Raw genomic sequence first — 27,201 nt, 5'->3', positions numbered from 1 at the left:
AATGAGACAGTTAGGGCCATATTCATAGACATTCTTAGCGCAGGCTTCTAGTGGATGATCAGTGAACTAACGTTTTTCGTATTCATAAACCAGCGTTAGCAATATGACATATGAATCCTGTACAAGTAACCAGTCGATAGCCAGGGCTAGTTTAGCACGCTCATAGCGCGGGCTAGCAAAATGTCTATGCATAGCACCCTGTCTTATTCTTACCCCACAACAAGGCTACAAATAAGGATGAATGTCCTTTAAGAAATGCAGTAGATAGAGAAATCTGCTTTCCACACCCTCAGTTCATTTGTTTTATGTTCAGTAGCAGTGCTTTCATGAAGTGAAAGTTATTCTTTATGTATATTCTTAAACACAAAAACTCATAGATCTCCTGCAGCATGAACTTATCTAAGTCCAGCTTCAGACAGCACCTAGTTCACATGAGGAAAACTCTGCCGTATTTATAAACATTAGGATAGTGGATTTTTATGTTGCGCCTAATTTATCCCTTGCATATATTATCTTTGCTATAAATTATTTGTAACACTTGATCTATAAACAGACAGAAAACAAAGCAAACAAAAGAAATAAATAAAGGAAAAGAAAAAGAGAGAGGAATCTCTGTCACGTTTACTATGCAGCCACGTTACCCCTATAAATACTGGCAACAAACTGTTGGAATTCTGCTGCTGTGTAAGAAATTTATTCACATGTAAGCCTAAGCTCTCACGAAATCAACCGAAGTCTTCTGAAGAGGACTTAGTGTACGACACTGGTCTTTATTTTTTCAAAGATGATACTTTTTGCTCCATTATGACTGAATGAGAAGTGACAATTTATTCCGCATGTATTAACTTCTGTGATTCTAACTTATGTTTCGTTGAACAAAGTAATGAAACTATACCAGCTGAGACAAAAAAGAATAATGATTACTGTGAAATAATCTTCATATGTAGTATATATGTATTATAATTAAGTGCATGCTTCTGCTTTACACTGTTGCAGTATTAATACTGTAGCATCTTAAAAATTATGATTTAATGACGCTCACAACTGCCAACGTGCTGGAATTTTGTCCCACAGGAGTTCTTTTACATACCAGTAAATCTACTGACATAAGCCTGTCGCATTTAAGTACACTTAAATGCCATCGACCTCGGCTGGGATCGAACCCGCAACCTCGAACACAGACCAGCACTATACCGACTATGCTACCCAGGCCTACTGTAGCATCTTGCTTTCACTATCGAAAATACTATCCATGGATTACCCGAAAAAAACATATTATCCGAAATGACTGTCACCTTTAGTTCAGAGAAACGAGGTTCTACCACAGTCTAGTATATACAGTCACGAAGCTCAATACATAGTAAATATGCATCCATAAATAGTTGCTAACCACTAGGATCGCTAATATTGTCTCATTACAGACAATGCGAAATAGTACCGGCACAGTCTATTGTTCCTAGCACCCGCACAACTCAAGCTTCATGACTGTATATACTAGACTGTGGTTCTACTGTATTTCATTTCTCTCTTTGTAGACTGAGATACTTTGAAAGATGAAGCGAAAATCTCCTCGAATTTTTGGTTAAAGGTGTACAATGCCAGAAATTAAAGCAAATGTCTTACATCAAATATATATTGTTCTATATTAGTTACTGAATCATTCATAATCTTAAATTTCCAAATCACTCATAGTTGCAATGACAAAATTAGTTTCAATTATTTTCTTTAATTGATATTATATTTAGCTTACAACTTTTCTTTAACAGTCGCTTCACAGTTCTTTTGTCACTCTGGGCATAAACTTACTTTCGTACTATATAAATAAATTGGTCTTATTTAGGGTATACAGAAATTCAGATTGTGGAAGTGACCATTATACTGCATTATGCTTCAAGGAAAATTCATACCATCAAACAAAACTTTTAAATTAAGGTCATAGTAAATATAACCCTGATAGATGAACCAAAATACAGTACAATCAGTTTTGCTTTCCACCGGAGTGTTTTGCCTATGGGTGAACGTGCTACTCGTTACCCGGTTAACCAAGTCTCGGTGATTAGCAGAAGGGCAAAACAATAAAACAAACCAACCATACAACAATACACAAACAAATTTAAGAGGCTCATTACTTACCAAATTATCAAATGAAGTGTTGAAACTGCCTGCCTTCATTCTCCACACATTTTTTGCATCTCTTTATGAAATTATTCATCACATTTTCCAGAATCCACTCACAAAATGTGCGCTCATGTACGGGGTTATCTGGCTGAAGCGCATGTGCCACAGTTATTTTATACAGCTTGAAGTGCAATAATTTAGTAGCCTTTTGCACAGACTCTTATGAAGTCCCACTTGTTGTGCAAGATGACAACGAGATTTTCTAGGACAATTTTCTAAACGATTACAAATATCATGTAATCTTTCTTTGGTGAGAACCCTACACTGCTTTTTTGGTTTCTTAGGCTGGACACTTCCAGTTTCCTGAAATTTATGATGAAGATTATGGACTGTTTTACGATCTGGAGCGTCTACACCCGGGAATCTTTCTTGAAACCATCTTCGAACTTCATGAGCTGAGTTAACACAAATGAATCGTAAATAAAGACACGCTGTGCCATTGTAAACTCACGAGGCATAATACACTTTATGTATACTGTCGAATTAAGAAACGAACAACACAACACACACCCGGGAACAGCTGCGACATTCAGCAAGGTCAACAAGTAAGCAAGCAGGCTTGCTATTCCCTCCAGTGCGCGGCAAACGAGTGGGGGGCTCGCTCATAGGAAAAAACCCCGCGCCACGGGGGGAAAGCATAACTGATCGGACTGTATAAGTTGAATTGAATTTACTATACGATGAGGATTTAAAATATCTATATAATACTGAATAAGATTAAAACAAAAAACTCAATTTAAATGTAAAAAGTATAATCAGAAATGCATGATCATTTAAAAGAAAGTAGAGTATTTAGCAGTTTGGAAGCACTTCGAATTTTAAAATGTAGAGCATAAAAATGTACTAAATGGTCTTCTTCTTCGTCTTCCATTTGCAGTTCTGGGTAACCAATGCCCATTCTGCAACCACAAAAATTGATCTATTCGGGTTTTTATGATGTCGATAAGTAAAATCCTGAAATTCTAAGAAATGTCACAGCTTAAAATATCAGCTCCTCTGTCAACAAATCCTACTCCCACGTCCATGTCATGACCCCTGGGTGGGCAATGCAACCTTATGGTAGCAGCAGATGGGAAAAGGTGAAGGCGAGTGCCCAGCACCATAACTGGGCCTAATCGACTAAGGGAGCAAATCCCGACAGAAAAGCAAGTAGATCCATGAGGCATAGAGGTGGCAGCCCCACCACTTACCCAGCTACAAGCCAGTAACCTATAATGGGGAAATTTTCCATATACTCAAAAAACTAAAAATTTGAGAAATCAGACTGATATTAATATACTAAATAGTTTAATCATGAAATTAGTAATTTAATAGAAGAGAAAAGCAAGCAAGAATGAAATGGCTATCAGATCACTTTATAGCATCATGAACTGAATATATATTACATTAAAACATAAAAAACAAAGACAAGTAAAAAAAAAAAAAAAAAAAAAAAAAAAAAGCAAAAACGAATGCTGAAATAACACATGCTCCAATACAGAGCACTGAATTGAATATATGCTAAATATACAGAAGTTTGGAGAGTATTGTTTTTTTATTTTCCCTTTGATCAATGTGGGTATTTAAACTGTTCGTCATTCACCCATATGAAGCCAATTGTGTAGATCAATTTACCGACAGAGTCATTGCTCAGTTATGCCATAGGATGCTATTCTACACTACACTTGTGATGAGATGAGACGAGAAGAGAAATGAGATGACACATGATATGATATGATATGAGATGATGATGGAGATTTGTTGGGATGCCTGGAGAAAATTCCTGTGTACTTGGACCATGGGTTTGTCTAACATAAGTCATAAATCAGGGATATGCTAGAAAACGAACCTGGGTCCACAGGATTATAGTCCAGCGCTGAAGCACTGGACAGCAGTAACAGTAATATTAAGAAAATACAAAGATGAAAAATTAATATTCAGCTTATAAATCTATCAGAAAGGATACAGCATTATGAAGATTTATTACAAAAAAGAAATCCAATTTCAAGATATGAATGTAGAATATTTTAACTGACACTCCATAAATAACGTAAATAAGGTCTAAAAAATACAACAACAAAAAATGGAACAGCACTAGGGTCAAGATATATTAAGACCAAACTACTGAAACATATGAAATTTTAGTAAAACTTTAACAAAGGTTTACAATAAAATAGAACTGGGAGATGATACGCCAGAAGAATGAACTATGGCTTATATAACCCTATCTTTAAAAAGGCGACAAAAACATAAGCTCAAATAATAGGAGTATAAGTGTTATAGCTTCAATAGCAAGAATTAAAAAAAAAAATTGTTGTTTAGTCAAATGTCCAAAGACAGGTCTGAACCTCACAAATGATACCAACAAGCACCACTTATGAGACAACTAGGCCAGGAGATAATGGGGTAGGGTGACCAGTTCCTTTCCTCCCTCCATTGCATACATTGCCGACTAGCTACATATTACACTAGTCAGACTTCAGATGCATTTAAACAATTAAGGAGTGTTTAGCAAAAACGTCAGTTGTTCAAAATCATATGTTTGTTGGAATCTTGAAAAAACTTCACAGCATCGATTGGCATTTGGCTTGGTAATTTGTATGAAGACACTTCTTAGTTACTGGATTATCTGCAGCATATTGTTTACACATAACGCATAATATTTGGATAATGGGAGCAAAAAATCGTTTGGACAAATGACATTTTTACTTGAAAAGTTCCAAATTCACAATGCAGAATGCAACAAACACTAGTGCAGGCAGCTGTTACTCTGGTGCAATGGTGCTGCAAACAGTGTGTAGATCAATGAAACGTGGATAATTGACATTCTTACAAGAAATATTCTGGACTACGGATATTTTAACAGAAACACAATTTTTTAGAAGCCATTCGACACTGTATACTTCATTTTATTTCATGGAGTGCAGTTTCACAGAAAGGACTTCACTGACAGACTTTCTACTGCTTCCTAGTAATTGGTTGTCATAAATAAATGTCTTCCTTACTGTGACGGAAATCTTGTCTTCTCCTGTTAGTAACCAATCACAACCCTCGTCCAGAAGAATTGACAGGCTCCCGTCAAATCCACGTGGAGACAGAGTTGCCGCATCTTTTCGGAATTCCAAGAATCCCATCAGTCTCACTGTCTCATTTCGACACTGTCTCATTTCGAGGATCACCAGGATTGTGGCAACTGTGCAATGTTGGGACGAGGGGACAAGATGGAATTGTCAGAAGTGTTTTTATAGGAAGTCATAAATCTGTAAGTGGGTGTTCAAAGGAGCCACCAAACTGCACTCCATGAAATAAAATGGAGTATACTATTGACATTTTAAAATGTGTTCATGCATGTCCCAGAGGAGTACCAGATGCCCACTCTAACTAAAATTACCAGATTTTGGACAACTGATGTTTTAGCTAAACAACCCTCAATTGTTCTTCCTCTGACACATATAGTCAAGTGAGATGTACTGCCTGATAATAGATGTACTTATCAGACAGAACCTCGAAGAAATTTTAATGTAGCTTTTAACCCCTTACCGTATGGGATAGTCTTGCACACACCGGTTTAATATTCACATAACTTAAGTATTTCTTTCTTTCTCAACTGATGTCACATATGGTCAAATCCAATTCTTGACAGTGTGTCATATCTGTCCCAGTATGCAGTTTGAAATATTATATGCTTATATTATAAATTATATGAATATAAAAACGGTATGTGCCATATCTGTCCCAGAATGAGACACTATATCAATTAAAGGAGGAACAATGCAGTTTCTGAACCGGACAATCATATCAGACTACTGCAAGAAAAAATGTTTATCAAAAGTAAAGAGCTATATATGATCTTTATCAATTTAAAATAAGCATATGATAGTGTTCCCCGAGAATTATTATGGATGGCAATGAAAAATATAAATATACATGATAAGTGCTTTAATATTGTTCATTCATTCATTCCTAGTGTTCTGCCCAAGGGCAAACCCAGCATTCTAGTTTTTCCTATTTTCTGCCTTCCTCTTTGTCTCCTCATATGATCCATATATCTTAATGTCGTCTATCATCTGATATCTTCTTCTGCCCTGGACTCCTCCGTTCACCATTACTTCTAGTGCATCCTTCATAAGGCAGTTTCTTCTCAACCAGTGACTTCGTCGTAATGTCCATGTTTCTGCCTCATACAATGCTACACTCCACACTCTCACCTCTCTTTCTTAGTTCCTTCTCCAGAGGTCCGCAGAAGATGCTCCTTTATCTATTAAAAGCTTCCTTTACCATTGCTATTCTCCTTTTGACTTCTTGGCAGCAGCTCATGTTATTGCTTATAGTACACTCCAAGTATTTGAAGCTGTCCACTTCCTCTAATGCATCATTTAGAATTCGCGAGTTTACCTTCTTTACTTTTCTTCCTATGATCGTGGTCGTCTTGTTGGCATTTATCTTCATTCCATACTGCTCACAGCTGTCATTTAGCTCTAGTAGCATATCCCTTAGTGTCATCTCCTCTTCTGCTAACAACGCCATATCATCAGCAAATCTTATACTTTTTATTCTTCTTCCTCCTACTATCACTCCCATGTTCTGAAAACAGTTCTTCACTAAATCATCCGAGTAGATGTTGAACAGGGTAGGTGATATAGGGCATTCTTGTAGTACTCCTCTCCCTATTTCACTTCCTTCTGACATTTCTGCTCCTATCTTGACTTTGACTCGTTATTTCATATAAGGATTACTGAACAGCCTCCTCTCTTTCCAATCCACGTTAATTTTGTTCAGGATCCTCATCAGTTTATTCCAATCCACTCTGTCAAATGCCTTTACTCGGTCCACAAATACCACATACACTTCTTTATCCTTCTGTAGGTATCTTTCGCTGATTGTTCGTAGCAGTCCAATTGCATCTCTCGTACCATTGCCCTTCCTCAACTGTTCTTTCATCTTAGAATATAAGCATTGATTCAGTATTCGCAGAAGAATCTTCACCGAGTGTGATACCAGGCTGATAGTCCTGAACTCGTTACATTTCTTGGTATTATTTTTCTTCGGTATTGGAAGTAACACTGTCTCCGTGAAATCTTTGGGCCAGTTGCCTTGCTCATATATTTCGTTGCATAATAATATAATTTCTTCTTGTCTTCACCCAAGCATTTCACTAATTCAATGGGGATTCCATCAACTCCAGTTGCTTTCCTATTCCTCATTTCCTTAAGTGCTAGTTCAACTTATTCTCTTAAAATAGAAAATCCCTTTTTTCTTCTGATATGGCTGCTTCGTCTTCTACAGCCAAGTCGTCTGGACGATTCCCTGTCTCATATAACTCTTCTACATATTTCGTCCATCTGTTCATTATTCCTGGTCTGTCTGTTATTTCATTTCCGATTTCATCCTCTATCAACCACATAGCTTTGCTGTTTTTATTTGTGAAGTCCAAACATTTTACTTCGAGGTACTTTAAATCATATCTTCCTTTTCTCTCTAGTTTCTCTATTTCTTTACACAGGAGAATGTATAACAGAAGCAAAATAAAAATACAGAATAAACAAACAGAAGGATTTAAAGTAAAGATCTCAAGCAAGGATGTGGCTTATCTAATTACTGATACTTCTTAATACCCACTCGGACCAGGCCCTCAATCATGTTAAAAGAAATTCTATGAAATGGGTATTCCTTTACAAAACATAACATAACACTCATTGTTATTTGCCAACGATCACATATTATTTTCAGAAGCTGAAGATGATATGGTTTATGTGATAAACAAACTTTGAGTTTAAATATCAACCTACAACAAATATGTAGATTTAGATGACGACCTTATTGAAACAGGAAAAATTAGAAAATGCGAATCTTTCAGATATTTAGGGTAAATAATTGTTACAGTTCAGGAACATGTGAAAAAGATATACAGACAAAAACTGTTTTGGCAGACACTGCTAACAAGATCTTACATAGAATAATTTGGAATAAAAGTATAAAAAAGGAACAAAAATGAAAATTTATAAGAGTATTACACAAAATTGTCTGCTATATGGAAGAAAAATTTGGCCTTGACTAATTTACAAAAAAAAATAAAATTAAGATAATTGAATTTGACTAGTACCTTAAGAGAAGCCTTCTGAAGACATGGAAGGATAAAGTAAGAAACGATTTTCTCTGGAAAGAAATGAATATCACTACATCTGTTGTGAAAAGAATTGAAATCCAAACCCTCAAATCGTATGGTCATGTGTAAAGAATGGGAAATGAACAGTAGTCTAGAAATGTTTTCCAATGGTCACCACTGGAGAGAAATAAATGGGGTTACCAAGATTAAAATGGAAAACCTATTTCAAAACGATAATGGAAGATATAAATTTGGAGGAAGATGATAGATACAAGTGGAGATTGATGACAGCATACTTGTACAGGAAAAAATAAGAAGGTATTATTTATAGTCTCTTTTACTGTGTGGCCATTGTTGCTGATACATTTGACTGCTGCCATCAATGGACACCATGTACAATCAGGCAGCAACAGTAATTAAGAACTTATTATCAGCAATCATATATTTTATTTTTAGATTATTTTAGCTTTATTAGTATGGTTTGATATTTCTTATTTTGGGTGTTTAATTTCTTTTGAATTAGGCTTACATATTATTTTTTCTTTGTTGTGGTGGAGATTGTCTTGAGAAATGATTACTTGTAGATTTGTAGTGGAAATGGGAATCAATCCGGCATTTATCCTTTTAAATTACTAAATTCTTAGTTATTTTACGATGTAGGAACTCACTAAAAACCCTGATCAGACTGCCCGGTTCCCAGATTTGAACGGGGGGCCTCCCAAATGCAATAGCAGTGTTTTGCCGCTGAGCCAGCTTGCTCGATAATTGGCTGTTCATATTTTAATTTCTTACATATGCTTACATTTAACTTGAAGCTGTTTACTTTCTTCCGTATTGAGATGATGCATAAAGAGAATATGAATCATATGGCAATAAATATTAATATTTAAAAAACTTGCCTGGATTAGCAATGCTAATACACTTCCAAAACAATTTAAATTGTGTGAGGCACAAAGAAGGGCTGCTCATCTTGAATGAGTTCAACTCAATCGTGCCACCACATTAAAACTATTGGCACTGTCAATGACCAACACTGTCTCCTTTGTTTCCATGTAGGCTGTTAGTAGTTCATTGCATGGATGAGTAAAAAACACAAAACTTCTTTCATTTCATTTATTGTGTTCATTTTTTTAAACATACAATACATCTTTCCTTGTACTGAGTATGGGCACCTGTTCTGGGATGTATAGTAAAACAAAAAAATGACAGAATTTTAAATGTTTAAGTAGGTATTAGGCCAGTAACACACTACACCAAGAACTATGAACTATGTAATATATTTGGAGACAGCTTGTAATACTTTGGTTTACACACTATAGTGGAAAATATTTAGCTACACAGTGGAGTCATCTTTGGATAGATCATTATGCCATAAGGAAGGCACTTTGGTATGAGCTGATAGAAATAAAGTTACATCAATTTGAACAACTAACTTTCTATTAATTGTTCAATTTTATTCGCCTAATATAAATTTTATAGGCTAAAATTTGGATAGGTTGCAGCAAATACAGGTAGTGGTAGCTATGTTTTCAAAAAAATCGCTAGCCAACGAATGCCAGCTATGCCTTATTTCGAGCATTACTCCATGCTAAAGGAAAGGATTTTCCATAGCTTAACAAATGCATTACATATTTCTCGCTGTAGTGTGTTATGGGTCTTAGACACGGTAGCTTCACCTCATTCTTGGCATATGCTACAATATTTGTATTAAAACAGATTTTTCAGGATAAAAAAAAAACATTATTGCTTTTAATTCCCATGATTTTCTAAGCTAATTTCAGTAAATTTAATCATTTTTTGTGTAATGATTGAAATTATACCGAAAGCAGCTTTGAAAATCAAGGGAATTAAAAGTGATGCTTTTTTATTTCTCCTGGAAAATCTGTTTCAATGCATATAGCGGATTTTGGAGGCACAACGATGATATACATGTTTTACCCTGGTGTTTTTGACTTCTTATTAGATATGATAGCTTTACCTCATCCTTGGCGTATAATAGCTTCACACTGCAACTCATTATTGTTTTTACCTCACTGTGCACTATGTGCATTGATTTGTTATGAAAGATGGATTCAAATGATGTGCTTGGTTTGACCGCGGTGTTATCAAGAAGGAGATTAATTAAATGTAAATCCAAAACGAACTAGAAGGCAATGGGTGAAGAAGTGGTTATTAGAAACACAGAAATTATCCCACGCAAGATTAATAAGGGAATTGGATGCCAATAATTTTAAAAATGAAGACACCTATATACATTTGTTATCTCTGGTATCTGATCATTTGTAGAAGAAAAATACACATGCGAGAATATTCATAGTTACAGGAAGGAAATACACAATGATTTTAAATATTCAGCGGCTATTTCGCAACCATCTTTAAGTTTTATAATACTGGAAACATGTCTTGGAGAAGAACTTTAAATGCCTTCTCCCTTGTTAGCTTATCACTATATTTTTTAGATTTCACTTTCCAAAGACATGGAAATCCCATAGACATAGCAATAAACTCTTCTAAGAATTGCTTTGAATATCCTCTTAAATCACTCATGATGACTATGTGGAACATCAGAATCCTATATGCAGTTGGTGGAAAGTACAGACACTGTAGTGGCAGCCAGGCAGATCATGCGTATGTGCAATTAGTGAATATTTTGGTGTAAAGTGTGTGGAGCTATTACACACAGAAGCCAGATGCTTTATACTGGTAAAATAACGAATGAGTTGGATATTTTACAACAGTATTACCTCTGAATATTTTCACTATTAGACAGAGCCGCTTTATCAGTGTAAAAAGTGTATACACCAATAATGAGGTAAAGCTACCGTGTCTAATACCTACTTTACTGTAATAACACTATCGGCCACAGCCAAATGCTAATGTTATTAGTAGTTAGCCATGAAACAATGTAACATGTGTGACCAAATCTAATGACGCAACCTTCCCTTGCTACGGACATGAGGGCCCCGAAATTGCATATAAAATTAGCTGTGCTGTATGGCCTCTCTCAGTAATATTTCGATATCGTAAGCAGCTACAGACATGCGCGACTACTTTATTGATTTGCAATCGTGAGTTCTGCAATATTAAAGTGATAATACCTATGTACAATACACTTGAGTGAACCATAGTGAAACATTTAATGGAAATTGAAACTAATTTCGGAATGTCATTTCATAAGAACAAATGTATTGCATGCCTTTCATTACTTCTCTTATCATAGACCAATACTCTGCATTTTATAAACCGAAACAAAAATTAAACATTCAAATCAACACAACTGTAGGTCTACTTTCATTCCTGAAATTGGGTGACATATTCTACATGCCACTGTAGCCATGATATACAGCGCAGAGAAGAGAACTTAAACTTATATTGCAATAAAGAAATTAGGAATTTCCAACATTGTTTATTATCACAGCCAAGTGTTTAAATTGTTAGAGGAAAAATTATATAGCTTATTAGGCTGCAGGTGCTGTATATTATCTCCAAACAGTTAAAAGGAATCAATTTAATTATAAAAAGCCAAGGTAATTCAGATGAAGTGAACCAAAGGAGGCGAGGTCTATACACTGGTAACCACGTGGTTTTACTATCCACTTGCAAATACACTGCTCAAAAAATCTAAGGGACAATTAGAACTAGTACCACAGTTCTGATTATGACATCAGTAAAATACTTACTCCTTGGCGTTGCCATGACAACATTTGGAAGAATTAATCATTTATTTGATAGATTTTTATAGATATTGTACTGTTGAAGGTCTTTATGCTAGGTTCGTAAATGTAATTTTTTTTTTTAGATTTCTTCTTGTTTTCTTACTGGAATCATACGAAGTCATTTTATTTAATTATGGAACGTCGTCATTTCACAACCTCTGCCATGCTCAGAGCTGTTGGAATGATAAAAGGTGGTCAAAGCCAGGCTCGTGTTGAACACATCACGAAGTGTTATTTACCGATTATGGCTATGTTATCAAGTCGCAGGTGAGGTTAAGGAATGTCATCAAGGCCGAGAAAGGAAAAAACAGCACAGCAGGCTCAATTTCTGGTTCTGCACACTAAGCGTCAGCGGATTATCACTGCCAGGCAAGTTCTATCTGTCCTCCAGGACATTCATGGAGTTGTAGTAAGTGAGCAGGCTGTAAGAAACCGACTTCATGAAGCATCAATCTTCTCTCGATGCCCTCTCAGAGTACCAGCCTTTCGGAGACACAATCGGGCAGTGAGTCTAACATGGGCAGAAGAATATGTCAATTGGAGTTATGAAGAATGGGCTCATGTTACGTTTCCTGGTGAGTCTAGATTCTGCTTTCACCTCAATGGAAAGCGTATAGGATTTGTTGTCAACCTGGGTCAGCAGAAGGACTTCGTCATGTTCAGGAAGTCCATAACTAGAGGTGGTGTAATCATGGTGTAGGCAGGAGTAATGATGGACAGAAGAACACGGCTCGTTTTCCTGGAAGGGATATGAATCATAATGTGTACTTAAATTCTGTTCTGCAGCCAATTGTGAGACCATTTGCTAATGTCCTAGGAGAAAGTTTCATTCTTATGCATGACAATGCCCGTGCTCATACTGCTTGAGCAGTTTGTGAATGGTTTCAGCAAGGGGAGATTTCTGTACTGCCTTAGTCTGCTCAGTCCCCAGATCCTAATCCCATAGAATATGTATGGAATGAACTTCAGAGGGCTGTAACACACTTATGGAGAATATAGAGAATGATGGAAACTTCCAGACTGCTCTAATTAAGGCTTGGGATAATCTTCTGCAAGAAAACATTCAACATCTGATTTCAAGCATTCCGAGTCGATGCCAAGCAGTGTTAAATGCCCGAAGAGATCATACTCGTTACTAATAACTGGAATCATTCCAATCTGTATGGAATTATTCAATTTTTTCCTGTCAAAATGTTTTTAACATTTTACTCAACATGCGGCATTGCAGTTATTGTTTAGTTTTCAACATAAAAAATAAAAATGAGCATTTAAATTTAGGTACCTACTTGATTTGTTTGTTAGTCAAGGTAATTTATTTCTCAGATAAGGTAATATCCATTTCACTGCTAAGAATAATAAATTGAAGCAAATAATGTACTTGTCCCTTAGACTTTTCTGGACATTGTACTTCCAATATGTTATCCCTTCCTATTATTGGGCTAACTGTAATTCTCTTTCATTACGTCACTGATAACAATACTACTTTCACTGAATTTCTCCTGAATCTCTCGAGGCGACAACACAAAAGAAAGATCTGAAATATTACCAGCATCTGCCATGGTACTCTGGTTCGAGCCTACCTCAAGTACATAAGAAATGTATAATAAATAAGTTGTAGAGTATGTAATTCTACCTTCTGTTTACAGAACATGAACATCACACAGAGAGAGGAAGAAAACAGAAGAGAAGACAGAGATAGAGAGAACCGAGTTCAGGAGAATTAGACGCAAGTGACATCTAGTTATAAATATTTTTTCTAATACCAGCTTCCTTTATTTCCTCACAGCACCCATCATAAACTCCTCTCCCATTCTTTCTCTGGCGCCAAATGCTTCTTATGGGAAAGTGCGGCGGTGGTTCACTTCTTCTGAAGAATCACCTTATTGTTCACCAAGTGGTTTAATGAAATGTGGTATATATTTCTTCTGAAGTTCTATTGCTTTGTGATAATTCTCTATATCCAAATCTTCTAACTTTCGGAAGAAAAATACCTTTATCTGTGGTACATTATCAGGATATATAATTTCCATTTCTCCAAACACCTGTATCTTAGAATTCCATACTGGGTACAAATGTAATAAATGTAAATCCAATGCAATGCTGAAGGGTCCACCGCGTTCACACACACTAACCAGTACAGAAGGAAGTCTAAGCACTCCAAGAACTCGCACATATGTATTTGACCAATGCTTCAAACTTGTGACCTTCGACAATTCTTCGATGGACATGGGAACATATGGTTTACTGAAATCACCTGAAGACTCCATTGTGGTGAAGGCCCCTCACTAAGTTCTGCAATAATAGTATTAGTAGTCGTAATAATGGTAGTAATAGTATCAGTAGTGCTGATAATAGTAGGCCTAATTCAGTACACATACAACTTATACAAAACTCAAATAGGCTAATGTAACAAAATCTCTTCTACTGTAGGCTAATTTGAACACAATTCAGTTCCATGCAATTTCTAACTGGGGCGTTTATTAATGCTTAACTTACATGATATGATATAATATAGTCAATGCGGTAATAAAGAGAGGAGTTGTTAAGACTCAACAAGTAGACATGGGTGAATATACATAAAGTAGACGTAAAATACAATATTATGTAAGCCTACTCGCTTCAAATGTTGAACAGATTTTATTTCTACCGCTCCAGTATTGTCAGGTTCAGGGAAGGAATTTTCCCTCCAACTATCTAAACATTTCCCGATTTTGGGAAACAATTTCGCACCTTGAGATATATAAAAACTAAAGACGTTTTATAGTTTAACGGCTGTGGTTTAACCACAGTTTAGTATATACAGTCCCGAAGCTTGATTTGTGAGGGTGCTAGAAACAATAGACTATACCGGTACTATTTCGCATTGCCTGTAATGAGGCGATATTAGCGATCCTAGTGATTAGCAACTACCTATGGATGCATATTTACTACGTATTGAGCTTCGTGACTGTATATAATAGACTGTGGTTTAACCATAACAACTTTTAACACAACTTTCAAATTCTTAAAAAAAAAAAAAAAAAAAGTTTTCGAAGGTGAAATTCTAACGCAAAAGTATAACAAAAATCGAAAGACAATGAAACATATTGTAATGGTGTGCACAACAAAAAATGGCGCCAAGGGAGCTATTTCCGATCACAGCGCTAATGAATATTCATAGCTTTCTGCCCAAGGCCGTGTCTTTCACTGCAAACCTTGCATTCTCCAACCTTTCCTATTTTCTGCCTTCCTTTCAGTCTCCGCATACGATCCATATACCTTAATGTCGTCTATCATCTGATACCAGTATCTTCTTCTGCCCCGCAATTTTCTTCCATTCACCATTCCTTCCAGTACATCCATCAGTAATCAGTAGGCAGTTTCTTCTCAGCCAGTGACCTAGTCAATTTTTTTTCTCTTCTTGATCAGTTTCAGCATCATTCTTTCTTCACCTAGGCCTACTCTTTCTAGAACAGCTTCATTTCTCATTCTGTCTGTCAATTTCACAAGCTTCATTCTTCTAATTGCTTCTCTTCAATTCGTTGTAATGTCCATGTTTCTGCTTCATACAATGCCACACTCCACACAAAACACTTCTCTAGTCTCTTCCTTAGTTCTTTTTCCAGAGGTCTGCAGAAGATGCTTTTTCTATTACAGTTTTACTTCTATAATAAAATTGTTGTTTAGTCAACTGTCCAAAGACAGGTTTCAACCTCATAAGTAGACTTCGTGGAATTGCCACTAGAATCGTAAGGTTTACTGCGCACGCGGTATAGACTATGAGAAGGGGGCGTGCAACGGATGGAGTATGCTTCTGATGTAAACACTGAGCAGTATACTGCAGTTACAATAAAACCTGTATCCTGCATTCAAGAAATATAATGAATGATCATTGAAGTAGGAAATGTCTAAACATGTAAATACACAATTATTTTATAGTGAGATATATTAACTCTTAAAATGTAATGTAATATACTTACATCATCCTTGAATATGTGCATTGCAGTGTAGAGTTACGTACATTTTGAGCGACTGCAAAGTGAACCTCCTACGAGGGTCACATAAGCAGTTTTTATATTAGGAAAATGTACGTTCAACATCACACGATGTAATAGGTGCATATTTGAAGAACGGAAAGCCACTACTTTTTAGTACACCAACTTCAGACGTCTTGTCGTGACCTGATAGTACATCATTTATAATACGATGTTGTGAATAGGCAGAATTTTTAGCAATAATGTTTCTCAACTTACATTTCACTTTCCTGAGATTAGTGAATTGTTATTTTGGATAACGGTTTGTGATACGTTATCCACTATATTAAGGGCGTCTGAGAGTTGTAGTTTAGACTATTCTAACAGGATGATGCTTTTCGACACGATTTTAAAATTAGAATAAATGAACAGAATATCTTCCAATAGCTGTTCAGAAGGCAATGATTTTACAGTTGCAACAGCGGAACTGTCTGTGCTATCTAATGCATCAATTACCTCCATTATTTTGCATAATAATTAACAGCATCCAACCACGTTTTCCAATGGGTCAAGACTGGCTGCGGGGGTAAGGGTATTCCAGGGGCAATTGTTTGGAACAGCAACACTCTCATTGTAGTATGTTTGATTGAATTCTTTTCTGCACTGAACAAATGTTAAGCTTTGACTATTCCAACCACAGTAATGCAAAAACAAGTGCTTACATAGGTATACATTAGCTGTAGCTGCTCTATCTATTTGGACCGGTCACAACTCTTAACATGAACTGCTTATACTACGAGGCCAGGAGGTCGCCCACCTCATCTATACTACCGTACATCGGCAACCTGATTGCATGCTGAGTGTGGCAATTCAACGAAGTCTACTCATAAGTGACACGCATAATATAGGATATGTATCACTCATGAGGCAACTAAGCCAGGAGATCATGGGTTTAGAGTGGCAAGCCAGGGTGAGTGTGGGGAGCCGAAGTCATAAATGGTGTAGGAGAGAAATTGTGAATGGTTCAAACGGTAAGGGGAGAAGAGAAGTTGGTTTGAAGAGGAGACAGATACTGTCTGTCGAGCTTCAGAGCTTGTCCCTTTTATTAGGGTGGCTCCTCCCCATCATGTGACTATTGACACTACGCCAGGCTGTCGAGTGGGAGAAAGCTTCCATGACAGCATCCCCTTTTCAGATTTAAATTGAACTAAGTGTGGGGGGCATGCACATATCGGCAGGGAAAAAGTAGCAGTCATTGCAAGTAGCATGTTCATTCTTCCTGGGTGGCCGTTCTGCCCTTTCTACAACAAGGGTGGTGAAGGTGGAAGGCAGGGGAAATGATCGTCTTCTCTCGAACTAGAGAATAAGTGAGGGTTGAGGCAGGCTCGCAAGAAGCATAAATGAAAGAATCATAACATAAATTTCCATAATAAAACACAGCTGATAATCACAGCCAGTCTCAAGCAATTCAGTCCTCCTCGCTGTCATACAAGCCAGTTTTAGCTTTTATCCGTAGGGAATGTGTTGCATTAAATTAAAGGCATTGGGATTTGACACAAGTCTCTTAACAATTAGCATGTCTTTGCAGGTACTATGCTTTCAATGTTACATGACCGCTGAGCTCTAATATCGCCACTGTCATTGTATACAAGAATCATAGGCGATTATGGCAGGGATCGAAGCATTTGTGAAGAGAGGTGACGCACTCTGGTAGTTCGTGAAATCAACACTGGTCAATTTACAATGGATGGTTAGGTGTCTGTTTCTTGTTTTCATGAAGTTCACCAACGAAAACACTTGCTCTACTTTAGCGCTAGAATTGTGTAGACTCAGAAGATACAAAATTAACTTCGATAAGAGGGAGAGTACTTGACGAGTGTAGTTTCAAAGGCTTCTGGGGAAATTCTACAGATAGTAACAGTATATTCCTACTACAAAAAAAGAGTAAGAATAGTAGTGGGTGTCAAATAGGGTTGCCACCTTTACAACAATGAAGTAAGGGACATAACTTAAAAATAAGAGACATTTCACACAAATAAGGGACATAATCTGAAATATATTCAAAATAATAATTATCGGTAGCTATTGTTTTTATGAATATAATGTAAATCTATTATTATTAATTTGCTTACAAAAAAACATTGACATGACAGTTAAATTATGATCTAGTGCATCACTCAAGAAGAGGGCTACCGGTACCTCATTTCTTCCAAGTGTATTTAGAATTCGACTTAGCTGCCTTTAAGATGTCAATATCTGATTTGATAGTGTTGTGAAATTTTTTGCAAAACATGTTCATATTTATTGAAATCATAAGTTCACTTTTCCCAAATGACATTGAACACCTGTTTCTTGTATCCATCCATTTGTTTGACATCAAAGAAAACACATGATCAGTAAATGCATTAGAGACAGGAACACTTAGAACAAATGACACAACTTCTCCAAGTTCTATCAGTTTTTGCCCTCCGTTATATTCAGAAAATACTGCCTTCCACTTCTGAGATGCATCTTCTGCGCTATCCAGAATTTTTGAAGGGATGTTTCCAAACATGCAGAATTCTTCATACAACTCTTCCATATCGATGCTCCACTAACTGCAGGTTATCAACAATGTCTTCAAGTGAAGAAATTGTCAAGTTCTTCTTCATGTTAAGTGTTTGTAGTTTTGCTGCAATATTGTAATCCGAGTAATCATAGGATTTCTGAAGATAGTGCAGAGCTTCATCATAGAATGCCATGAAACTGTTTTTCAGTTTTCTTTTTTTTTGGGCTGGAGGTATAATTCTCATGGCATTCCTTGCAGCAATTCCGAAGAACTTATTCTCTTTCCTTTGTTGCAATTTTTTTAGCAAGTACATTCCATCATACACTTCAATTATGGAAACTATGGCTCGTTCCAGAATTTTGATGCATTTAACAAATATTTTTGCAGCATTACTGAAAAAAAGAAAGTGGAACTCAAGTAAGATATCCTTCATGACATCCTCTGGATCAAAATACCTCTGTAAAACTCTGGAACAGTCCTCTCCAAGAGATTTGAAGTAGTTTTTGATGGCAGGTTAATTATGTATTAGTCTGTCCACTGCTGGTTCCAATGAAAGCCAACAGGCCAGTGACATGCCGAAGAATCTCCTTCCATTCGATATCCACAAATTCGAAGTAATCTTTTAGTTCTTCTCTATGATTGGCAGATATAGAAAAATGACTGAATTTTCATAACTGCTGTTCACAACATCTATATCAAGAGAGTAATTTGCATGCCTCATGATATTGTGAACTATGTGAGCAGAGCAGTTTGACTGTAATATTCTTTTATGTGAAATGTGAAGAAGCTTGAAAATAGAACTGTTTTTTCTATAATTCACATTGGTGTTGTCTGTAGTGTATCATGATATTTTATCTAAATTTAAACCATTTTCATTTAAAATTTTCACAATGCACTCATGTATTGAAGTTGCTGTCTCATTTGCACTTTCATAAAAGTCCAAAAGTTTGTTTTCAAAACCTTCTAGTGTCAAATATCTCATACATAGAGGAAATATTTTACGGTTTTTTACATTGCTAGATCTGTTGCAATTGAGAAGTAGCCGTCTTTCGACATAAGCTCAGAGACAACATCTTGCAAACACTTTCGCCTCCATACATCTTTTACTAAATATTCCCCCTTTGTTCTTCCATACGAAATACCACTAGCAATCTTAAGAGTCTTTAAAAACACGAGATATTAGTGTGTTATAACAATCCATACTGACATAACTTAAGTTGTTTCACCATATGGAATACAAAAATTAATTCTGCCACAGTAACTATATCTAGAGGAACGTTGAGGTTGTCTGGCTAGTAAAATAGGACGTTAAAATTTTCGAATTAGACTGTGTCCTAACCTTAGTTTTATGGCTTTCAGTTCTGGCATGCTGTTTCAGATCACATTCCCCTCCTTGAGATACAGACACTTCACATGCACAAACAATGCACTCAGGCTTATAGAAATTTCCTATAATGGATTTAACCAACGGGTATGAGGATATCCAACATGCTTGGTACGTTGTTAATCTTTAATCTTCTTTTTTGAAGTTGTCCCAATAGTATTTCCGTCAGACAGATATATAGTGGGGTTTAAAAAGGGCACGTCAGCTACAATGGCTATTTACGCCCTTATCTAAAATTCTTAACAAAATTAAAACATAAACAGTACAGTATGCAGAATGCTAAAACGAACTAAAAACGTTGTCATGGTATAAACGAGGGAAACAAATGCAGTATCAATAGGGTGATGAACAAAAATCATAAAAGTAAACAGTTCTCAGATCCTAGCTAGTATTAAAACGAACCAATAGAATAAAAGCCACCAAAATTATATAGCACATTTCAAAATAATAAAATTTTATAAAATATTCGGATGTAAAAGGTCCGAAATGTGAAGTATTTAAAAGAAACAAATATCTTCGAATGTAAAGGGTCCAGAGGATGGGTAAAAAGGGACAATAAAAATTAAATCACCCTGTCAAGTCCTGTATTTGATAAAAATCTCAAAACTGCAGTTCTACAATTAAAATAATTTCCAAGAGCGTCATGTACAGTCAGCCGAATTGCATATTCTCGATGATCACTATCATATTTTCTACAGTGCAATAAAATATGGTAGACCGTAACTGGTACATAGCATACCTCACACTCCGGTTGAGGCTCGCCACGTAGGAGATGACCATCTGTCATATGAGTGGCCAATCCTCAACCAGGTAAGTAAAACTTTATGCCGTGATGCTCTTGTGGACGAATCCCAAATTCGAACAGTATTCTTTATACTTCGTAATTTGATTTCCTCTTGCGCACTAGATGTCAGTGATTAATAGTGATAACTCACCACTAAATATCAACCACCAGCAACAGCATTCCCCTCTTATCTTTCGCTTCGCACGCAAGTCCAGAAGCTGACTCGGCAAGGTTCAAAAGAGAAATTGAATCTCATAAGCATGTATTCGATCTCTGCGATTCATAGGTTTTCATATGATAAAAATATTTCAGAGCAGCAAATATACTTATTAAAGATGAGCAATAAATAATGATAGTGTAAATTATAAATAACTTAAACAATTAAATTTTTTTTCCTGGGGGTTCTCTGAACCATTGAACGCACCACCACTGAATGGTACTTATATTTTACCTTCTGTAGATTCTAGTACCTTTCATTTGGCTAGCTAATTTTTTTGTCAGAAATATGACATTCATACTAAGTTTTAAATAATAAGTAGTTTTAATATGATCACAATTTTTATCAACGCGGGCAAAATAGATTCCAGTAATTAGTATTATGAGCAATTTTAATTTAAGTAATCATAATAATGGCAAGAATGTACGATAATAGTATGATCATGTTCCTGTTTTACCTCTATTATCATATTCTAGCAATGTCACAGAATAACTCTATGGTTAAGAAATAGACAAACTGTCCAGAATTCCAGTCTTCTCGTTTGTTCAGCTTCTTGTATTCACAATGCATTTTTTTTATCTCTCATATTTTAGCACTGCCAAAATAATTATTGTGTGTGTCTAATGCCTACCCACTTCACTTGCGTGATTTGGGTTCTGCATACTGCGGATAGATGGCAGACTGTGACCCATTTTCAAGTTGCACACCATTTCAGCGGGCCATGTTATCCGTGCGTTTTTTTTAAGTGCTTCATGCCTTTGCTACAGCAAAATGAGGGTCGAAAAAGAACGCAATTAGGTCAACTGACTGCAAAATGGTGGGCAATTAATATTGGCTTCTATTACTGCAGTAATAAATTTAAACTTAAAAGAACCGAACATGTTAATTAGTTTCGACTTTCATGATAATGATATGGAATTATTATTACTAGACGATTTTAACAATAATAAACGTTGCAAAAGACCAAAACTCGCATTCTGCCATGGTGGATCGTGCAGCAAACTCGTAAAGCGGTGTTTTGGTTTGCTACAGTGAAGCAAATGTAATAAAAGAACGGTCTTGCTGCAGCACTTTACATCTTGCTTTAAAAAAAAAAAAACGCAAGGTAAGCATGATGAAAAGTTATGTCGTGTATAAATGTGATGATGAAGTAGGCAAGCTGTGTAGAATTGTTTAGATTCAGTGCGTTTATAATGCATGTTATGTATATAGGGTGTATCAAAAGATCAGGTCAATCCTTAAGGAGGTGATTAAGGACCTTATTTGCAACAAAAAATCCTAATACACTTTTTCAATATTCATCCCAGTTTCTGAGTTACAGTACATGATATTCGTGTATCTATCCTCATTTGATTCCACACCTAATGGACCTGTCTACTTGAGAAAAGGTAGGCTATTTGTTAGTTGTATAGAGCAGATGCTCAAAATGTCCCCCTCTCGCATGAACACACACTTCGGCACGCTGTCTGACCTCTCGCTGCACATTATCTAATCTGTGCTGGTATATCTCCATTGCAGCCATGTTAATCTTTGCAACGAGCTCTTCCCTGCTTGCTATCTCCGTTTGGTACACTTTCTCCTTCATGTAGTCCCAGAGAAAGAAATCCAATGGTTTTAGGTCTGGGGACTGGGCTGGCCAGGCAACTATGGTATCAACTAGACAGTGCTCCAGCATATTTCAGACTTCCAGTATGCCAATAGTTAGATCACCATTCTCCAGGTAGATGGATTGAAAGGGGTGGTCCCATTGGCTGACCAGTCTGGTTTCCAGACCTAACACCATTGGACTTCTTTTTCTGGGGCTACATGAAGGAGAAAGTGTACCAAACGGAGATAGCAAGCAGGGAAGAGCTCATTGCAAAGATTAGCATGGCTGCAATGGAAATACACCAGAACGGATTGAATAATGTGCAGCAAGAGGTCAGACGGCATGCTGAAGCATGTGTTCGTGTGACATTTTGAGCACCTGCTCTAGACAACTAACAATTAGCATATCTCCTCTCAAGCAGACAGGTCCACTAGGTGTGGAATCAAATGGGGATAGATACAATACGTGATATTCATGTAACTCGGAAACGGGATGAATATTGAAAAAGTGTATTCGCATTTTTTGTTGCAAATAAAGTCCTGAATCATCTCCTTAAGGACTGACCCGACATTTTGATACATCCTGTATATCTATTTTAGTCTTATTTGTTTATACAGTACATTTAAACACAACAGCAAGTCTTTTAAGAACATACATGCAAACTTATTAATGAATTATACACAATTGTTTCCAATATAGAGAATTACTTATAACAAATTTACTCACTTCATCATAACCAACGTGTGCGAGATGCAACAAAATTATATCAAGTATGGAATTCTTGGCCTTTGAAAGGTGCAGAGAAATTTTTTCTCCCAACATAACCTGCTCACTAAAGAATAATACTCCTCCTCTCAGTATGTGCTATGCATCCACCTTAATGAATGGTTAAAAACACTATGTAACTGTGTTGTACTTAACACTGAACAATTGAAGATCTCTCTCGAAAAAGAGTGTAACATCAAATTAATGAAATATGCGACTTCGGTGGAAAAAATAATTTTGAAGCATTCATTTATAACAATAAATGATTGCATTCAATAACTGAATAAACATATATCCTTGATTAAGGAAATGGTTCTGCTAGTAAATATAGGCCTACCGAAATATGTCCCTGAAATTATTTTTGTTTTCCATGAAACATGTATTATAGATTTGTTGGTTACACCAATATTCGAGGGAGGTCTTCAATTATTATTCAAGTCCTATTAAAATAATCTATAATATGGCGAACCATAAAAAGATTATATACAACAGTACTGACATAGAATCTACACAAAGTTAACATTCGAGACTCTATTGTTTTAAAGGACTAAAGAAATCAAGTACTTTTTAATTGTGTTTGCATAAATTACGCAAAGTATCATCTCTACATCACGAAGTAATATAACTTGATAAATATACACATTTCTTCTTAAGCTTTTTCAATACACACTTTTGATTGATTGATTTCACGAGGGCTGGATCCAGACACTTAGGCCATTCAGACCCATTGTAAGTCCTATATGTGATGACAGTCCGACAGATGGCCTGGGTGACATTTGTGAATCAATGCTGACAGGCAGGCCATTCTTCCTGGGCTCTGCAGATAAGGCCCCATCGACTACTTTGAGCTTGGACCTTTGGAACCTAAATCAGCATTGGAAATTCATACTATTCCCAGACATCATCCCCGCCTATTTTTACTATTACAGATATAGATGAAATGAGGGTAGGTGAAGTATGTTTGTGGAATCAAAAAGGGAAATGGGAGTACCCTGAGAAAAACCGTCTGCAACATCGTTTTGTCTACCACTAATTCCACTCAGATATAACCAAGGATCATATCCGGGCTGCCTGAATGGAAGGTCAGTGCTAGCACTGTAGCCACAGACGTGGTCAACTTTAGTTTCTTTATCAAATTAAATGTATGGAACTAGGACCAATTCATGTATTTAATGAATTAAAAAAAAAAAAGACAGTCACTGGTAACTGGACAGGGACAAGGACTATGTTTGCAACACTAGACATGGGCTGGACACTTGTACAACTTTTATTAAACCATCATTAATAAAGTGTGACAGTTTGCAGCTGTAGATACAATATGGAAACTGCATACTGACAACACCAAGTATCAGTTACTTTCTCAATTCTGTGTATGAAAATATTATTTGTAGACCATCAAAAAATTCATGTTTTAAAAATTTTGATCTTTATTCAACTTCGACTGAAAAAAATATAAATTCCAGAAACAGCTTTAAATTCCCTTCCCTGTTTAGATTATCTTTTACACATGAATTATACAATGACTAGACAGATGGTGACCACATGACAGCCACAATACCCACACACTTCGACAGAATTTGTATATTTGGAATTATTATAGTCTTGATTTTAAAGTAACATAACAATAATAGAAATAAGCCAACTCCCTTTACTTGAACACAATGCCTTGCGACACACACCCTCTGGAAGATCTAGTTTGCGAACTGGCTCTTTCCTCTCGTATCAGATTGTCCACCAGCACTTTTTAGGGCTAACACTGTCCGATTACAAGTATTTCTTCTTCTTCTTCTTTACTGTATACATTTATTAACCCAATGGCCTACACAGCCACAGAATAATCTTTCTAGCAATAGATTCCATAAAAAAATCATGCAGTTTTACCCATAAATTTAAATGACAAAGCATAAGTTCGGTTGCTGGCAGTGAATGGGCTTTCTCTTCATGTAACTGAATTCAGCAGAGCAGAATGTGGAATATTAGCTTCTAGTTAGTATGAAAGAATAATGAAGTACCGTGATAAATATGTTAGGCTAATCATGTTATATGATAGGAATATATGCATTCATATATTTATTCATATAATATATTACTTACTGTACATAAATATATTTTAATGACAAATGAATCTAAAAATAGTCAAGCCTTTTCTCCATTCAATTCGTTTCTACTACCAGAAATTCTTTTGAATCTGGCAGCAGACGCTGTTCGTTGTATAAACAAATAATAATAATATAAAAAATGACCGTGGAAGGGACATGAACCACTTTGAATCCAACAGTTTACAGCTTACATGCTGTATTCAGCAACAGTGCAATAATTAAAACCGTTGAATCTTAACATACATTTTAAAAATTAAAAATACTTGTAATCAGACCACCTTGGCAAGAGTAATTATTCTATTTTAAATTTCTGCAATAAGGAGTTCTGCAAATAAATGACACTGTGAAATAAAGCTTCTTACAGTGAATGCTACTGTTGCAATTTTAAAAATAAATTAAAGGAACTTTACAATAAAATTACACACTTTTTTTTTTTCTTTTTCATATTTTTTTTTTCAATACCTAGTCACTGGCTTCCATTTGACAGGTATTTTAAGTGAATATTTTATTACACAGCAAAAGTAGATTAAAGTTAAAATAAAAATGAAGTAAATTATTCCTACAAGTGTTGTGTACACACGTAAATGTATGTGTATGTGTGCCCATTGATACTCAATTCATTCCTTAGTCCATATGGCAACTGACCACTCTGGTCACAACAATTAATTCCAATTCGAGTCCCTTCATATGAATCTGTTGTCATCCTGGTTCATGGCTTCGAGAAAAAAACATTAAACCATTTCAGATTACAATGCAATATTTTTGTCCTAGCTACAATTTTCACACACTTAAGATGGTTCAAGGCTGGAAATCCATGAACTAGAAATCACATCCCAATTTACTGAATGAATGATTCAATGAGTGAATGAGTGAGTGTGAGTACATGAGAGTGAGTCTGGATCTGAGTCACGTATCAGTTGATTTTACAGATCCGACTCGCCATATAGTGCTGTGGAGAAGGACATATAGTCGAGAGCCCCAGGCACAGCATTAGGTCCCTTGTATGGTGGCATGCGCTGGATGCAGTACTCAGCCTGATCTGGTGGCAATTCCCTTCGCAATTCATCAGGAAGGATGTACGGCTGTAACAAGACAGAAATTCAATGTTATTCAGACATTCACTGAAACCAGTTATATTTAATTCTCAACCTGTAAAACAATTGGCTAGGGAATTTCCATAATAAAATTTTCAGTATTCTGTAATCATGAAACCATTAAATCTGTATCATTGTACTATAAATGTATTTAATACTAGTATTTATTTACTGGAAATTATATTGTTCAACAAAGAAGACACAGATTACTTGTGATACTTGCAGGAGAGTATTTTTTTTATCTTAGATTTTACTTATAGTTGCTTAGCTTCGAGATCAATTCATGACTGTCGACTGTTTGGAATGGTACATTGTTGATACCAGAGTCCGTGATATCCAAGCACATCCCCCTAAATCTACAAGCCATATTGGTATGTAAATCTTAAAACAATGCCTGAGACCAGTAGGTAAAGTCGTTATGCCGCATGGATTTGTTTTGTATGCGTATGCAAATTATTTTGCTCATTTTTGGAAGTAGATGTGTACTCCGGCTTCGTTTTTTTTTTAATTTTGTGCCATATTTTCCTGCTGCTCATTTTGATACAATCACCACGATATATCGATTCATTTAATTGAAACGTTAGTGCAGTTTACTCACGATGCAGAAGGAAGAAAATAGTTCCATCAATTTTGTCACAAACATATAATTTAAATAAAACACATTTCTTTTTTACACTTTCAATTAAACTACTTTTTTTTTCAGCTCATCAATAAAAGAAGATTGCACCATAGAACACACAAGCAGTCAGTCGAATTACACACAAGACGTACAACCGCATTCCAACGCAAT

At 36.0% G+C, this 27,201-nt stretch overlaps 1 protein-coding gene across 2 annotated transcripts in view; it reads right to left on the bottom strand.

Moving 5' to 3' along the window:
• Positions 1 to 24,467: 24,467 nt before the first annotated feature.
• The window catches only part of Actn (alpha actinin), a 173,565-nt gene continuing 170,831 nt past the window's right edge, over positions 24,468 to 27,201 (bottom strand). For both annotated transcript variants that reach the window (XM_069843319.1, XM_069843318.1), the window contains exon 16: positions 24,468 to 26,399. In XM_069843319.1, the coding sequence (XP_069699420.1) occupies positions 26,241 to 26,399 (159 nt within the window). In that variant the 3' untranslated portion in view covers positions 24,468 to 26,240. The remainder of the gene's footprint in view (positions 26,400 to 27,201) is intronic.

Source organism: Periplaneta americana, chromosome 13 (assembly GCF_040183065.1).
Source record: "Periplaneta americana isolate PAMFEO1 chromosome 13, P.americana_PAMFEO1_priV1, whole genome shotgun sequence".
NCBI lineage: Eukaryota > Metazoa > Arthropoda > Insecta > Blattodea > Blattidae > Periplaneta > Periplaneta americana.
The sequence above is the reverse complement of the archived record's forward strand: the minus strand, read 5'-3'. Positions and strand labels throughout refer to the sequence as shown.